The following is an 18,594-nucleotide window of genomic DNA, read 5'->3' as shown; positions in this document are numbered from 1 at the left end:
TACCCGTCAGATCCAACAAAAATTTTTTTTTTATATATCACTCAGTATCTAGTGTCTAGCACCTTTTTTTTTTTTTTTTTATTACACTTTTAATTTAGCTCACTAGTCTGAATTCCTCTCAAAAGGAGGGGGTGTGGCCTCACTGTGCAGGTCTCCGCCCCCTCCCTCAGTATGCCATCTGCTCACATCTCCCCTAGCATTAGCAAAACTACAACTCCCAGCTTGTCCTCACTGACAGTAGCGGGACACAAACTGACAGTGGGAGGATTTTTCCTCCAGCTATGAGCCCTGCGCTCACAGCTGTCAATCAAGGAAGTTTGTCCATGACATAGGTGATGATGCATGGACACAGCAGGACTAGTATGTGTCCAATCAGGCAGGGGGGGCAGTTGTTTGACTGGCTTTTTCACTATGAAATACTGAAAATGTTCTAATGAAAGCAATTGCAAAAAAAACTATTGGTTTTGCATGCTTTACAACATATCAAAAGTTTTTGTATCTGACAGTGCCCATTTAACACAATAAAATGCGTACATTCAGCATTCAGAAGACCTTATGGATGGTCAATGCACTCCTGGTTATTAAAGGTCCCCAGATGCTCAACTTTTTAGCTATATGTTTATATTTCAGTACATAGACCAGTGTTTCCCAACCAGGGTGCCTCCAGCTGTTTCAAAACTACAACTCCCAGCATGCCCAGACAGCCGAAGGCTGTCTGGGCATGCTGGGAGATGTAGTTTTACAACAGTTGGAGGCACCCTGTTTGGAAAACACAAACATAGTTGTATATATTCTAATATATTTTAATTGTACAGAGCTTTATTGTCACTTTACGCCTTAATATGTCACAGTCAGAGTTTGACTTTTTTTTCACTCTTGTAGGAGTCTGGTGAATGGGACGTTTTCTGAGATCAAGGACAGAATGTTTTCTCATCTGCCCTCCCTACAGCTGCTGTGAGTACTGCACTCCATAACAAAACCCTGACTGTAGTCCCTTTCATTGCTGTTGGTACAGGGTATCATTGCCATTCAGAACACATCATCCACATGCTCACTGTTGTGGTGGGATTTTCTCTACGCCAAACATTCAGTAGATGTATCAGGATCTCTACAATTGTTATTTTTGCTGCTATAGTGTAAATAACTGATATAGTCTATAATATATAATTTGATGGACTCTTTTTTCGACCTTATGAACTATGTTACTATGTTACTATAACATAGGGAAGGATTAATACTACTACAATTATTATGTATAAAACTACAGTAATGTTCTCAGAGATGCACAGGATTAAAAACTTTAGGGCTCAGGCCTGGATCTCCTTCCCTTTCACAACTGCTTTGTAAATATTTATAAAATATATATGATCTTATTGAAAAGTCTTTAAAATTCCAATTCTTACATTTTTACAAAAATAAAAAAAAATAGAAAATTTACAAATGTGTCATTGTATGAGAAATTGGCCCTGCTTGTCCTCAGTGTACAGGGCCCTGCTAGTCCTCAGTGTACATAGCCTGCTTGGCCTCAGTGCACAGTGCCCTGCTTGTCCTCAGTGTACAGAGCCCTGCTTGTCCTCAGTGTACAGAGCCCTGCTTGTCCTCAGTATACAGAGCCCTGCTTGTCCTCAGTGTACAGAGCCCTCCTTGTCCTCAGTGTACAGAGCCCTGCTTGTCCTCAGTGTACAGAGTCCTGCTTGTCCTCAGTGTACAGAGCCCTGCTTGTCCTCAGTGTACAGAACCCTGCTAGTCCTCAGTGTACAGAGCCCTGCTTGTCCTCAGTGTACAGAGCCCTGCTTGTCCTCAGTGTTCAGAGCCCTGCTTATCCTCAGTGAACACGGCCCTGCTTGTCCTCAGTGTACAGGGCCCTGCTTGTCCTCAGTGCACAGAGCCCTGGTTGTCCTCAGTGTACAGGGCTCTGCTTGTCCTCAATGTACAGAGCCCTGCTTGTCCTCAGTGCACAGAGTCCTGCTTGTCCTCAGTGTACAAAGCCCTGCTTATCCTCGCTGCACAGAGCCCTGCTTGTACACAATGTACAGAGCCCTGCTTGTCCTCAGTGCACAGAGCCCTGCTTGTCAACAGTGTACAGAGCCCTGCTTGTCCACAGTGTACAGAGCCCTGCTTGTCCTCACTGCACAGAGCCTTCTTGTCCTCAGTGCACAGAGCCTTGCTTGTCCTCAGTGCACAGGGCCCTGCTTGTCCTCGGTGCACAGGGCCCTGCTTGTCCTCGGTGCACATGGCCCTGCTTGTCCTCAGTGCACAGAGCCCTGCTTGTCCTCAGTGTACAGAGCCCTGCTTGTCCTCAGTGTACAGAGCCCTGCTTGTCCTCAGTGCACAGAGCCCTGCTTGTCCTCAGAATACAGAGCCCTGCTTGTCCTCAGTGTACAGAGCCCTGCTTGTCCTCGCTGCACAGAGCCCTGCTTGTCCTCTGTGGGTAGAGCCCTGCTTGTCTTCAGTGTACAGAGCCCTGCTTGTCCTCAGTGCACAGAGCCCTGCTTGGCCTCAGTATGTAGAGCCCTGCTTGTCCTCAGTGTACAGAGTCCTGCTTGTCCTCAGTGTACAGAGACCTGCTTGTCCTCAGTGTACAGAGACCTGCTTGTCCTCAGTGTACAGAGCTCTGCTTGTCCACCCTCACTTCCTGTATTTGGACTCCTCATAAAGACACCCATACAATAGCTGCAGGGACAAAAATATACATATTTTTTAACCAATGAATATTACAAATATACATACAAAGGTATTATCTACATTACATAAAAAGTTTTTGTTGATGACAGGTACACTTTAAAGTCCCAGACAAGTCTATGGAAAATGTATGTTCCAGCATAACTTTCAAATGGCTGGAGATATTTTGATGAAACTTAATACACATGTTAATTTTATGACAAATAAAAATATATGACAGTTAAATTAACCCTAACCTATCTGAGGACAAGTACTTGCTTTTCCTCCCCCACAAGGATTAGGTAGGAAAAACCGGACAACGCCGGGTACTCAGCCAGTAATATATATTACCTGAAAATGTAGGGAATGCAGCCTCATAATCTCAGGAGCAATTCCCTTGAATGGCACAAAGTTGCAGTACCCTGCACTGCTGCTACTAAAAATATGATGATGCAGGTATGAGCTCTGGTAGACATTGAAGAGGCTGTGGTGCAGGCATAAGCAATGCGGCCCCTTCAGTAAGCTGGTTATTAGGGTCAGGCTTGTCATCTATCCATAAATGTATGTGCTGGGCCACAAATGCTCTTATAACATTGTATGTATGCTGTGGGTGTCTCTGCCACAGATGACACAAGAGTTCCTTACCCACAGAAGCCCTCTGAGGACCTTAGCTCCAATAGCCCAAGAAGCCATCATAACAGTATATGGTCACCCACCCAGAAACCTCCTCTCATTCTTCCCTGACATTTCACATCCCCTAACAACATTCTCCCAGCTGCAGACATTGCAAACTCCACAAAAGAAGCACTGGCCTAAAAGTATTACACATCCAGTGACGCTACTGGGGGGTGGGTTGTGTCAAGACCCTCAATGATCAGGACAAATGGGGACAAACATGCAGTAGCACACTTCAATCCCCTGCTTGCAGTGATCCCAGAATTAATTCGAGTGGAATCTGCTTGCAGGTGAGTTCCATTGATCTAAATGGGATTTTGCTGCACAGTGCACCTTAGGAATGTTCCATAGCAGAACTTCTGAGGCGGATCCGGATTTCAGCAAAAGAATAAACATGTTCATTCTTTTAGTTGGATTTCCACCCAAAAAAAGCCCATTGTCAATGATACTTTGAAATGCCGGGGTCATTTCTGCTGCAAATTCCACATTAAATTAAACCCATCTCCAGGCGCTGTGTATTTGCTGAATTCAGCGACAGTGAGGAAATTCCTTGGTGAATCCCCCTATTGTGCATGTGCCCTTATCGAGAAGCAAGAAATTGGATCCTCACCAAAGTATGGCAATGCAGGTATAAGCTCTGATAAACACTGAAGTGACTGCAGGGCTTCCATGAGAACCGTGGTCCCTTAGAACAGCAGATTGGTGGGACCTCGGCTTATTTAGTATTGCTGGTCTGAGGATAGGCCATCAAAATTAGAAGGCTGTAAATCAGCATATTATTTAGGACCAATTTGATAGTTCCCCTCCCCCTCCTTGTCCACCCCTGGCCCATAATTTTACAACTATATCCATGCAGATGCCCTATATTACTTGGCTTCAAATGCTTTATTATATACAGTATGAAGGACATATAGCCATTCCCAATAACCTGCTCATAAATTATTAACCATAGATAAGAGATATCTCCTGTAAAGAGTGAATTTTTTTTATTTCCTTAGAACCTTTATAACTCTAATTTCACCTTCTTAATGGTATTTATCACATGGTTAATATATATTAGATGCTTTTTCAGATGTGGCACTTGCCGTAGGTAACATTTAATATGCCTTCCTACAGAACTAGAGAATAGCGCTGTATTGTACCTGGACTAAACCTTGTAAATCTGTCACGATTCGGCTGGAGGTGGATCCTCTGTGCCAGAGAGGGATTGGCGTGGACCGTGTTGGTGGACCGGTTCTAAGTTGCTACTGGTATTCACCAGAGCCCGCCGCAAAGCGGGATGGTCTTGCAGCGGCGGTAGCAACCAGGTCGTATCCACCGGCAACGGCTCAACCTCTCTGACTGCTGAGATAAGCGCGGTACAAGGGAGTAGACAAGAGCAAGGTCGGACGTAGCAGAAGGTCAGGGCAGGCAGCAAGGATCGTAGTCAGGGGCAACGGCAGGAGGTCTGGAACACAGGCTAGGAACACACAAGGAAACGCTTTCACTGGCACAATGGCAACAAGATCCGGCGAGGGAGTGCAGGGGAAGTGAGGTATAAGTAGGGAGTGCACAGGTGAGGATACTGATTAGGCCTGCTGCGCCAATCAGTGGCGCAGTGGCCCTTTAAATCGCAGAGACCCGGCGCGCGCGCGCCCTAAGGAGCGGGGCAGCGCGCGCCGGGACAACACAAACGGGGAACGGGTCAGGTACGGGAGCCGAGATGCGCATCACGAGCGGGCGCGTCCCGCATCGCGAATCGCATCCCGGCTGGGAGCAATATCGCAGCGCACCGGGTCAGCAGGTCTGACCGGGGCGCTGTGAATAAGAGAACGCTGCAAGCGCTCCGGGGAGGAGCGGGGACCCGGAGCGCTCGGTGTAACAGTTAGAGAAAGTGACTAAGTTCAAATGCAGGGCTTCTTCTACTGTTTATTGTGCAAAAACAAAATAAAGCTGTATTTATTTTGGCATAAAACAAAAATACACCTTGTCCAGAGCCTTGAGTGGCTTCCTCCCAGCCACTCGGCAAAACAAATTTTAAAGTTCACCTTATACACTGGCAATTGTCACACAGTCCACTTTTTGAGACTGCAGCTTTCCTTGGAACAACTACCAGGTTGGTCAGGTTTCGCTCACCCTCACTAGTAAACTGACTTCCAGCTCATTTTAACCCACAGTAGACAGCTGTCTTCAGCACCTGTGTTGATTTGGGCTTATCTGTAAGTTTTGACAGATATTCAACTCTCTCCTGGATTCCTCATATATCACCCAGCTTTGACCGAATGGGGTATGTGCTCCTGAAATCTAATGTGTGCATATGACAGATACCTTGAAAAAAATATAGCGATTCCTGGCCACCATTCGCCTGTCTCTGTCTCACAGTACTTATATCTTTGGTTACTCTGAATGGCTATTATATTAAAGACACCTTATTAATTTTTTTCCCATTTGGGGTTCAAACTATATATATCATCCAAATACAATGCTAAGAGCATCCAAATACTATGCTGGTGCTCCAATGTTGTTCCTTCAGATAGACTCTTTAAGCAGCTGACAAGGTCAAGAACCATTCATGTCTAAGGGAAACAGAAGAGCAAGATTCCAGTGGATCAAAGAGCACACAAATTCTCTGGAGCTAGAACATGGATATCATAAAGGCAACACCGTAGAGGTTACACATCTACTATGTAGCTGTGAGAGTTAAAGAGTCCATATTATTTAAATTCCACTTTCCTATTAGATTTATAAGCTATAACCGTTTCCCCTGTACACAATATTATGCCTGGTTGGGTGGGATGGCCAGACAAAGACCGGCGAGAGACCCTGTTTTGATTTATGCTATGGTTTCTTCCTCTGCTCCCTGTTACAATTATCAGGAACATCAATCTATGTCTCTGTGTGAGGGGAAGAGTCGTACATCTTACCTGCAATTAATACTTATTGAAGTATTTATGCAGAAATGATTTTATGAAAATGCTTAAAGGGGTATTACAGCTTTATACATCTTATCCCCTATCCAAAGGATACGGGATAAGATGTATGATAGCGGGGGTCCCGCAGTGTCGGACGTGTCGGGCGCTGCCTCCGAGACGGGGACGTAACATCATGGCTATGCCCTCTAGTGGTGTCACACCACGCCCCATCATTTATGTCTATGGGAGGACGCGAGACATCATGTCCCTGTCTCGGAGACAGCGCCCGGTACAGAATGCCAGGGGCTGTAACGAAATTGCGGGAGTCCCGAGTAGCAGGACCCCTGCAATTATACATCTTATCCCCTATCCTTTGGATAGGGGATAAGATGTATAAAGACAGAATACCCCTTTAAGTTCAGTGTTGTAGAATAAATGTGTTTGATAAATCTTGAAATTCAGCAGCAGAATTGGATTGGAAAATAACTAAATATTATAATAAAATAAGCTCTTTACAATATAAAAAGTTATGTAACCTGTTCTAAAAGTGTGTCCTTTACCTATGCATAATGTATGGCTGATTTTTTTCTGATATGCTTTAAAAACACCAATACTTTGCATGGACTGATTTTAGCTTCTGATATAATTAATACTGCTATTTATTATTATTATCCTTTTTCTTTGCTTTTGTTTTTCTTTTGCAAAGTTTGTTTTAACAACCGTATGGCTTTCAATGCTAATATTGACGGCCCAAAAATGTCTTTTAATACAAAACGATTTAGCTCCTTTAGTTTATTTATTTAGTACGGTATAATACCAGTATAGTAGAATAGGATGTTTAATATTTCATTTCAGATGGCACAAAACAACTAAGGACCGGTTTCCATCATGCAAATCCATTAAGCCTTGCAGTCATGTTATTGGAAAGCAAAATAGTAGAGGAAAGCTCCAACAAAGTAATTTCAAATAGATGGTGTCTAGGTTAAAATCCATCCAATGGCCCCATATATGAAAGGCAGCAACCTATTAGTCCAGAAGCTTCTCCCATGTATAAGGCTGTCGAAAATGTGCAATCTTTGGTAACCAAAAACTCCTTCTGCGGTATTGTTGCCTATGTACCAGGGATGAATTATATCCAAGCACAATGCTTCATGCTGTCCGCAATGAGACAGTTTGTATAGTGTTGCAACGGCCTAGGCTCCATCTGAGCACAAAATGCCACCCAAAGGGCTTGTTAATTCCCTCTACATAACTTGTAATTCATAAAAATTGGGTCAATCGAGAAATTCAGTTGCAGAGTGTACACTACAGAATTTTAGCACCGCTGACATTCTGTCCCCAAAAGAATTGTTTCGGCCATTCTTTAGGCAGAATATATGCGGAATACATTGCAGTCTATGGGGACTGCTATGTCCGCCCAGTCTAGCAACAAATTATTAAAAGGGTATTCCGCCCCCCTTCATTCACGCCCCCTCCCATAGACATCAATAGAGGAGGTGTGACATCCCAAGGAGGCATGATGTCACAAGAGGGCATGGCGAGACATCACGTCTCTAGTACAGGAAACACAGAGGTTTCCGAGACTGGAGCAGGAGCCCTGCATAGAATGCGGATGCTGCACAGAGATCACAGGGGGTCCCAGTGGTGGGCCCACCACGATCATACATCTTATCCCCTATCCTTTGAATAGGGGATAAGGTATCTTTGGCCGGGATACCCCTTAAAGTCACCACTGGCCACCCTTGGAATCTCAGGTCAGATTATTTCCGGACGTAGATTCTGTAGTCTAGACCTAGCCCTAGAAGTAGGTTTATTCATTTGCAGGCTACACCCTCTATTCATTTCAGTAATGGGCAAAGTAAGTGAAGACTTAAATTACTGAAGCACTTTACTTCCTCCCTTCTTATAGAGAGAGATACATAGCTGAATAGAGAGCGAGAGAAATACAACTACAACGCCTTTAATATCTTACAGAAACAGAGAATGACATACTGTCTACAAAGAAAAAGAATACTACAGCAGATAGAGTGACTGTGACCCGGCTGCAGCTCCACTATAACATGGAAGACAATGATGACCGCTTCCTATTAGTTATTAGTAAGACAAGAGGTTTGCTGCACATTATCTTGGAATGGAAAAAGCTTCACAATAGTACTTACACATGAGGATTGAGAGCAGTGTGACATTTTTTATTTCTTACTGGAGCTTTGAGCATCCGTAATGTTATGTTTTAAATAGATCCTGGATGCATCTATCTAAGAACACATTTCTGGTGTCTATGCTCTTTAATCGGCTATGTCACTTTTAGAAACATAATCATTGCCATTATTTCAGGTCAAAACACTGTATAATATAAGTAAGTGCTCACCACTACATTTTTTTTATTTTTTCCAGTTCTATGAAGTCTTAATAAGCAAAACTATTCACAAGATTTTCCAACTATCACATTTAAAATGTAGAGTGCTCTGTAACATCAGAAAGGTTCAGTTTTGTAGTTTTCAGCTAAACAGCTTCCTAAAAGCATTGGTGTTATGCGTCCTCTCGAAGCCAGCGCAGGTTGACTCAGCAGTGATAGGCAGAATATTGCACTTCTCAGTGCTTTGCGAGAGCAGTCTATAAATTCTGCTTGACTAATTCTGAGCACCATAAAGTCTGGCTCGCCTCTAACCTGCTGTCTTCATTTTCAGCTTGCTGAATTCTAACTCATTTACTGTCATTCGAGACGATGCCTTTGCTGGTCTCTTTCACCTCGAATACCTGTAAGTTCTCCACTTAATGTCATATTTTTTTTGATTCTGTTCTTCCTCATCCTTTGGCATGTGCAATTGAATGAACAAGTAAAATGACTATTCGTATGAATTTATTACCAACTTAAAGGGGCTGCAAACACAAATAGTAGAATCTTTATAATTCATTCCTTATTTATGTCATTTTTATGTGAAGCTCAAAATATTTTTGACCTTAAAATTAAAGGGGTACTTCTCCCCTATACATCTTATCCCCTATCCAAATGATAGGGGGTAAGATGTCTGATCGTGGGGGTCCTGCATCTAGGCTTGGCTGCGGCACCCCAGACATCCGGTGCACGGAGCGATGACTGGATATGCGGGGTGGAGGCTTGTGACATCACAGTCACGCCCTGCTTGTGATGTCACAGCCATGCCCCCTCAATGTAAGTCTATGGGAGGGGACGAGACTTGTATTGAGGGGGAGTGGCACTGCACCCGACACTCTAAACAAATGTCAGGTGCCGCAGGGAGATTGCGGGGGTACCCAGCGGCGGGACTCCCTTAATCAGACATCTTATCCCCTATCCTTTGGATAGGGGATATGATGTCTACGGGCGGAGTACCCTTTTAAGCTCTACCCCTGTCACAGATCAACTGCTCAACAGCTCAACGGCTCAACTATTAGTAATAGATTGGTCAGGTGCATTGTATTCTGTTTTAATTTAGATTATAATCTTGAAGTCACAATTAATATTTTTAGTCAATCCCCTTATTGGTAGGGTTTTTGTCATGTGATTTACATAAAAGCTGGTAATGACAAATAGAGTCTCTTGCTAAATTTCCCCTGGATGTAAAAGAAATATGGGTCCTACAATCTCCAGAATAGCAATAATAAAAATGACAGAAAACATTGCTGAGAGGACCTGCATTATTTTTGACGAGAACATCATGAAAGGTGCCATTTGTGATCATGCTGGGACTTGCTGAGATAGTAGGAGGGAGCTCCATTGCAGAGTCCATACTAGTGACAAACAATGGACCTAGACGGTTTGTTGCACAATGGACACTAATGGGTCCCAACAGGTACAAATGACTTTGAATGTGGTCCATTGGGTTTTCCACCTTTGTGGACCTGTGGTATTTTTTCTTTACTCAACTCTCGTCATTTAAAGGGGTACTCCAACCCTAGACATCTTATCCCCTATCCAAAGGATAGGGGATAAGATGTCTGATCTCGGGGGTCCCGCCGCTGGGGACCCCCGCAGTATTGCATGCGGCACCCTCCTGTTTGTGCGGAAGCGTTGGAGGGTCTGAGTAGGGACTACAGGAACGGAAGTCCGTGACGCCAGGACTCCGCCCCCATGTGACGTCACGCCCGTCCCTTCGATGCAAGTCTATGGGAGGTGGCGTGACGTCCTGCTGAGAGAGAGTGAGAGAAAAAACATACTGCAAAGTAACCTAAAAAATAAAAGCTAATAATTTTCTATGGGAATGATAGTTGTTAGCATACCAATCACTTTTTATTGTTTTGTGTTTGCAGTCCCTTTAAAATTTTACACTGACATATGTCATCAAGTGGCTCTCTGTAATTTTTTGCTGCATTTTCCTCACTTTTGGGTAGGAAGCTGCTTCCCACTGCAGAAACGTAAAAAAACGGCCTAACCAAAGCTTCTCTAAAAGTTGGGGGACTCTTTTCTGCCTGCATGCCCAGGAGTGAGCGAAATGATATAAATTTATTGTTCTGTTATTGTTTTTTTTTATTTGTTTGGTTTTTCTTTTCTTTTTTTGCTTTGCAAAGCGTATTACCCTATATGCAAGGAGACTAAATAACAGGCAACCTTTAAACAGAAGATCTATGGAAAATATCAAAATCAGGATTGCCATTCAAAAGCTGACATTTATGTTTTAAATAAACTAGCCAGCATTACTGAAATAGTAAGAGTTATTATATTGTAATAATACATATCTCATTTTCTGCTCTGTTGTCTCATTGTATGCGGAAAAAAAAAGTATTAAACATTTTTTATAAAAAAAATGTATAAATAAAACAGCACACACACACACACACAAAAAAAAGCTGCGTTTAGAATTCGGCTCCTGGGACCCCCGGCAAACACCTGATTTAATGGACTATACATTTCCCCTTCTGAATAATTTATTTAACAGTCTAAATATACTTTGCACGTACTTACAGCAATAATGTATATAAAATGTTAAGGGACTGGGGAAGATAATATTTTTACTTGAGGAAAGCACCAAAAGGGGTATGGAGATGGGTATATGGTATAGGCCATATATGCTTTACAGGGAATTATGAAAAAAATTATATGCAAATGTAAAAGAGCTTGCTCTCTGGTGCCACCTATTGGAGGTATTGGAGGTAGCATCCCTTCAAGTCAATGTCTCACTAATTCATTGTTGGAGCTAAGGTGTTTGGTCACACACATATTACACCAAAGTTTGAATAAAGCAATGTCTATTTCTAAGGGTAAGCAGGAGAATGGATAGGGGATAAGATGTCTAGATGCGGAGTACCCCTTTAAATTCTATTCATAACAGCAAAGAAAACAATTAATAAATGTACTCAACTCATTATGTAGCTTAAAATTTTAGAACATTCTAGAGAGGAGAGGAGATTGCTCTGCAGAGAAAGGAAGTTCAGGGGACTCTAGAGAACAGTGAGGAGGAGCCCCAGCTAAACTTCTTCAGGAACCTGCAGCTTGCAGTGGGCATCGCAGCAACTAATTGAGTAAGCACTTTTTTGGAATCCACTGAGAGCTAACCTGGGGCAGTGTACCCCCTAAGGTCCCTTTAAATTGTGACATTGCAATAAAACCAAAATCACCCTTAGAGACATATGAAAGATTGTATCAAGGAGATTACAATAGCTTTTACAATAGTATCATAAGAATTGCTGTGAGAGAATTTTATACCTGTACGTGATGGGTAGAAGGGACAAGTGGCTATGTTTTTAGGTATGTGGCAGAAAATCAGCACAATATAAAGTTGCAGTTTATAATGAATTGCAGGCAGGGGTCCTAAAACCATTATAAATTAATACAGGATCTATAATGGAAAAATGGTAGCTTTTGGGACTTGTTGGTAGGGGTTGTGTTTTCTAGTGCCTTGTTTTCATGTATTTTGTGCCTTTGTACTCCTGTAATGTTTTTATAATGCGTTATATCATTGTTATACTCTTATACCCTTTTATGGCTGTAAGCAATATGCTTAGGTACACTTTCTATGAGAACATTCTAGAAGTGAGGAGCTTGAGGGAAGCTAGAGAACAGTGAGGAGGGGCACCAGCTACACTTCTTTAGGTACCTGCACCCTGCAGTGGGCATTGTAGCTACACATTGAGTAAACACTTCTCTGGGAGCCAACCTACAGCGCAACCCCTCAGTTCCCTCTCAAGGATAAGCACCCAGGACTAGAGTTTTAGTGATGGGTAGAGCAAAGTTGGGGAATTTCAGGGACTCCCATTATTCTAGCTTTCTTCAAGAAGGGTAACCTTCTGCTCCAGTCTTCTTTGTTTACTGTTCTACCAAGAACTGTGCTTCCCATATTGTGAAAGAATTGCCTCTTTTAGGTGAAGACTGCATGTCCTAGTGTCATAGCTGCACCACAACATCAAGAACAACCAAGACACCAACTAGACTCTTTACAGGCCCCTGGGGAACTATCACAACCTTCACCTGCTGTGCAGTCCTCTATTACTCTGCCAGTCCACAGAGCGTGGGACAATGCCGTAGAAGCCCTTGTGCAAGTGTGAGCACCATCATGATCGGCATGTGACCAAAGCCAATCCACAGGCATTATTCTACCTCAAGAACATCTCTTTCTGGGCTGCCACACTTTTCTTTGCATAAACTGTTCTACCTCACAAATCTGTTCAACTTTCTGGCACCAGTTTATTTGAAAAGAAATGTTTTACACCTGAGCACCCCTTTAAGACATGATCTCCACAATAAATATATATATCCATTAATTTAGTCAGTATTTACATACAAATCTTTATGGAGTTAACCTATAAGAATTGGAACCTTTTTGGATTGGGAATGTCTCTTAGCCTGAGAAAGAACATTTGCTCAAACCATGACTCCGTTCTCTAGTCTTATTTGCTGTCATATTCCATTTCATACTCAGAGCCAAACTTATACTTTAGAGTGCCCTTTGGCTGTTTTGCAACAGATCCAAACTAAATTTTAAGGGAAACTCCAGTGAAAAATGTCAGCTTTAGGGAGTATTTTGCTTTTTAGGTAGTCTACAACTAAACTATAAAATGGTGCTCACATAAACAGTAAAGTGGTACTCTAGTGGAAAACTTTTTTTTTTTTTAATCAACTGATGCCAGAAAGTTAAACAGATTTTTAAATTACTTCTATTTAAAAATCTTAATCCTTCCAGTACTTAGCTGCTGTATAATACAGAGGAAATTCTTTTCTTTTGGGATTTCTTTTCTGTCATGACCACAGTGCTCTCTGCTGTCCATTTTAGGAACTGTCCAGAGCAGCATATGTTTGCTATGGGGTTTTACTCCTACTCTGGACAGTTCCTGACATGGACAGAGGTGTCAGCAGAGAGCACTTGTGGTCGTGACAGAAAAGAAATCCAAAAAGAAAAGAATCTCCTCTGTAGTATACAGCAGCTGATAAGTACTGGAAGGATTAAGATTTTTTAATAGAAGTAATTTACAAATATACACAACTATATATGATTTATATAAGTCGTATTCAGTTTAGAGAAGAAACTGAATACAGCTCAGAAAAGAAATTCAGTGCCAGTGTGCGACAGCAAACGTATCTTAATTTTCTGTATCTGTATGTTATTTTTGCTTTTTATAACCTGATATAGGCAGAATGCAATTCTACAGTATTTTTCAGGTCAAATAAAAACTTATTAAAACTGTCTTAGGGTAGGGCCACATTTGGCATAACCGCTACAGTTTTTTTCTGTACGGAAGCATTTACAGGAACAGCAATGTAGATGAGCATTTAGCCAATATTCTGCAGTTGTGTCTCACATGGTCATATCCTAACAGGAAAGCTATTCTTGTTGCTAATAGCAATTAAATGGAGCTCAACGTTCATTGCCTAACCCACTGCCACAATGTCTTGTTCACCAACCCATTCATGTTCACATGTGTATGGATAAGCAGCTGGCCAATGGCAAAAGGGAATCTTTTAAAAAAAGGCCAGCACTTGTAGTAAAAAACTAATGAATTAACCATCCATTTTAATATTTCACATAATATTCCACAGAAACATTTTTCAAGCTTTTTTATTTTAAAGGAGTTTTACCACCAAGGACAATTATCCCCTCTATACAGGATATGGTATAGGTGTTTAACTACGGAGGTCTGTCTGCTGGGCCATCCCTGAGATCTTCAGAATGCGTCTTTTGAAATTCCCATCTGGTGGCCAAACCACTTTAAGGAAAAATGAAAGCTGAGCTTTGATTGGTCATAATGGACAACTCTTCCATTACGATACTGCAATAAAATCAGGTTATTGCCAAGAAAAATGTTGGGGCAAGTAATGAGAGCAGCAGAAGCAACAATGATTCAAAGGAGAGCTGGCTGTACAGTTGGTCCATATGGATCTATTTATCACTCAGACGGAGTGGATCACCGGATCATCAGGAGACTCATAGGCAACATTTGGGAACAAGTTATGATGAGGGAGGTTTCAACAAACACGTAGAAGTGTAGAATGTGAGGATAGGAGAATGTGGATGCAGCACACTCTACATAAGGATAAATGTGCTTAGCTCACCTGTGTACACTCAAGGCACCCGAAATCTGGGTCTCCAAATGAAATAACAAGCAAGTTGAACCCAGCACACCTTTATTGGTATGCTTTAAAATAGTACACCATGAACGTGGTCAGCTGACAGAACCAGCACGAAAAACAGTAGGTTGACACGTTTCTGGTCTCAAGGATCCTTAGTTATAATTGTAATGGTCGGAGTAGTTGATCTGCTGTAACACTGGAAAAAGGCGCACCAGGGAGCGGAGTCTAAGGAGCCGCTGGTTTTCACCAGAGCCTGCCGCAAAGCGGGATGGACTTGCTGCGGCAGGCAAGATCCCAGGTCCCTATCCCTGGTACAACTAACCCACAGTGGCGGCCGAGGTGAGGCGTAATACAATAAATAAGGAAATTCAGAGACAGGGACTGGCAGGAAGGTCAGGGCTGGCGGGAAGGTATGAGGTCAGGAAATGTAGGGACACTGCAAGGTGCCCTTTCTCAATGGCTACAAGGCACAAAGATCCGGCTGGGGTCAAGAGGAAGTGTAGACACTTTATAGGGTCAGCGCCCAGCAAGGACCAATTACCGGTGCACTGGCCCTTTAAATTTCATAGAGCCAGCCTGTGCGCGCCCTAGGAAATGGGTATGCGCACGCCGGAAGTCAGAGGAAGCAGAGGAGCCAGGAGCGCTGTGAGGTAAGTAACCACCGGCTAACTGAGTGCGACTGCAGCCGGACATGCTGGCCATGGTGCTGCCCTTCCCTGAAGCTGTACAGGGAGACGGGCTTTGAGTACGCGCACGGCCAGCATGACTGGTCATGGCGCGACTCATGACAATAATCAGTCATATTAGAGTGCGTATATACAGTTAGGCCACGCGTAAGCCACGATATAACCACCTTACGAAAATTTTAAACGGGAATTAAAAAGAAAAAAAGGTGCTGTAAAATTTTACTTTTAATCATAATATGTCTAAAATACCCCCAAAATTTAAAAGTGTATAAACCATCACCAAATAATAAACCATGTCTCACATGAAAAAATATGCTCTTCCCACAGTCTAAGGTATACTGTAGATCTACAGATTTCAACTACGAATAGTTACTTAATTATTGGTAGTTGAAATTTGTGGATCTATACCTAAGACTGTGGGAGGAGCCTATTTTCTTATGTGAGACATTGTTTATTATTTGGTGATGGTTTATACACATACATTTTTGGTGTATTGTAGACATATTATTGATTAATTAAAAGTTAATTTTACGGCACCTTTTTTCTTCTTTTTAATTCCTGTTTATAATCAGTCATAAGAAGAGATAATGACTAAGGGTCCTTGAGACAAGAAACCCGTCAAATTTACTGCCTTTCTGTTTGCTGACCATGTTCATGATGTACGCTTTTAGAGCATGGTGTGCTGGATTCAGCTTGCTTGGTAAATAAGCATCAGATCAGATCTGCTTCTGGCCTCATGGTGCCCAGAAACCAAAAATAGTTGTGAAAAACACATGGTGATCTTGTGTTTGCATCTCCAGTGTGTTTTTATTATTATTTTTTTTTACCATCCGGCTTTACAACCGCCTTTCAATATTGCATGGAGAAAAACTCCATATGCCAGAAAACCTTCCATCTTTTCCTGGGTAAATAAATTGCCCTAAAAACCATGCCATGTTGGTGACGGAAAGTCCATTTTCTACATGATACCTCTGATCGGATTTCTTGGACGTGACACTAGGACTAATATCATTGATCAGAAATATAAAATGTATATGCCTGCTCTATAATACTGTCTTTCTTCTCAGGTTTATTGAAGGAAATAAAATAGAGACTATTTCCAGACATGCTTTCAGAGGCCTCCGTGACCTGACCCATCTGTAAGTCCAGGGATCTGTTTTATATTCCGCTTACATTTCTTCACTTTGTCTGTGTTCATTCCCTTCAGTGGTGGAGACTCATGCTCAATTACTTGTCTCTTTTTCCAGATCCCTGGCAAATAACCACGTTAAGACTCTGCCAAGAGACATATTCAGCGAGTTGGATTCTCTCATTGAACTGTAAGTGTCAGACAGTTCCTCTTGTATCTCTATTAATCTTTCTTTCTGTATATTCGTCCCTGTTTGTACTGCCATATACCCATTGATTCAAGAAGCTGGGCCGTAGCCATTTAAATCCATCTTTCTTCATAAAGCTGGCCTCCCTGATTTCCATAGAAGCCGGGCAATGTGTCATTTACTACAAAGTAGATTATTTGCTTCAACCATGCACCAGGCATTGACTCGGAACCTAAGAATTGTAATGCACAACATAGTTTGTCCTTACATGAAAGCTAAAATGTGACGATGAGCAATTGACAATTTTATTTATGCAATTACCGTATTTTTCACCATATAAGAAGCAGTTTTTATTCCCCAAAGCTGGGGGGGGGGGGGGAAGTTGGTGCATCTTATACGGCAAATACACATTAAAACCTGTCCTATCGCGGCGGTCCCTTCGGCCATCAATGGCCGGGAACCGCGGCTAATACAGGACATCACCGATCGCTGTGATGCCCTGTATTAACCCTTCAGACGCGGTGGTCAAAGCTGACCGCCGGGTCTGAAGTGAAAGTGGCACTAACCCGGCTGATCAGTATCAGCGGCATCCTGAACAGCTTACAGGACACCGGGAGGAACCTTACTTGCCTCCTCGGTGTCTGCTCCGTGCCGGGATCCCCTGCATGGCCGGTGCTCTCCTTCATCGTCATCACGTCGTCGCTCACGCGTCCGGTCATTCAATAGGAGCGGCATGCGTAGCGGCGTGCGTAGCGACGTGATGGCGGCGACGGAGAGCGAGGATACCAGGCAGCAGAGACGTTCCGCAGCGACGGGGACACCACGGGGACGCGGCAACAGCGATGGAGGGCGACATCCAGGGCAGCAGTGACGAGCAGTGACGGGTCCGGAGTGGCGGGGACACAAGAGTATTACCTCCTATACCAGTGGTCCTCAACCTTCAGACAGGTCTGCAGGTTGAAGATCACTGTCCTATACTTTACATTGTATTTGGTTCAGAATCTTTTTTTTCTAGATTTTCATCCTTTAAAATTGGGTGCGTCTTATATGCCGAAGCGTCTTATATGGCGAAAAATACGGTACCTAATTTGTTAGTGTAGCTGCATGAATTTTGACCCTACACCTTAGAGTGGTTTTAGTTGATTTTTTTTTCCAGAAACAGTGCCATTCTTGCCCTCTGACTGGGCCTAATACTTATCGAATGGAGCTAAGCTACAATACCAGACACAGCTTATGGACAAACGTGGTACTGTTTTAAGTTAAAAGTAGACTTTTTTTTTCTCATTTCAGCAACTTCCAGGCTACGGACATCTTTAGAGGGTCATTCTGGCGACTAAAGGAAGCAGTTGAATAGAAAAAACCTATTCTTACCCTGCTTTGTACATGTCACCTTTGTCTAGGTGTCAGCCCCTGCTGGGTTGCTCTCTCAGCCAATCAGTGGCTAAAGCCAAACACCACTTCCACCACCGATTGGCTGAGCAGGAAGGTCCTTGTACTACTAAAGACACAAAGAAGTGCAGCACAGCAGGGACTGACAGAGAGACATTGTGTTGTGGAGCAAGGAGTGTACGCTCATGGGCTGAGCATGCTTCAAACAGGGTAGGTCCCAACTGCTATCAGCAGTCAGGACCCAGGGTTAATGCCGGGCATTACTGATAGTGCCGATGCCAGGCATCAACTCTTTAGAAAATGAAAGTAAAACGATCTCGGCAGCTCAGCTGAGCTGATCAGGACCATTGCAATGAAATCACCTGATCAGCAAAGAGGACGGCGGGAGGGCCCTTACCTGCCTCCTCGCCGTCCGATCAGTGATCCTCTGCTGTCTCCAGCCTTTGCAAGCTGGA

The 18,594-nt window shown here is 43.0% G+C and overlaps 1 protein-coding gene across 2 annotated transcripts in view; it reads left to right on the top strand.

Annotated features, from left to right (window-relative positions):
• LGI2 (leucine rich repeat LGI family member 2) overlaps nucleotides 1-18,594 on the top strand; it is a 45,908-nt gene that overhangs the window by 13,177 nt on the left and 14,137 nt on the right. The window contains exons 2-5 of one of the 2 annotated variants that reach the window (XM_056555793.1): nucleotides 883-954; nucleotides 8,915-8,986; nucleotides 16,502-16,573; nucleotides 16,682-16,753. In XM_056555793.1, the coding sequence (XP_056411768.1) occupies nucleotides 883-954; nucleotides 8,915-8,986; nucleotides 16,502-16,573; nucleotides 16,682-16,753 (288 nt within the window). The remainder of the gene's footprint in view (nucleotides 1-882; nucleotides 955-8,914; nucleotides 8,987-16,501; nucleotides 16,574-16,681; nucleotides 16,754-18,594) is intronic. The other variant, XM_056555801.1, reaches the window with a different exon arrangement.

This window comes from Hyla sarda, chromosome 1 (assembly GCF_029499605.1).
Source record: "Hyla sarda isolate aHylSar1 chromosome 1, aHylSar1.hap1, whole genome shotgun sequence".
Classification (NCBI taxonomy): domain Eukaryota; kingdom Metazoa; phylum Chordata; class Amphibia; order Anura; family Hylidae; genus Hyla; species Hyla sarda.
Note: the sequence above shows the minus strand (reverse complement) of the source record. Positions and strands in the feature narration are given on the sequence as shown.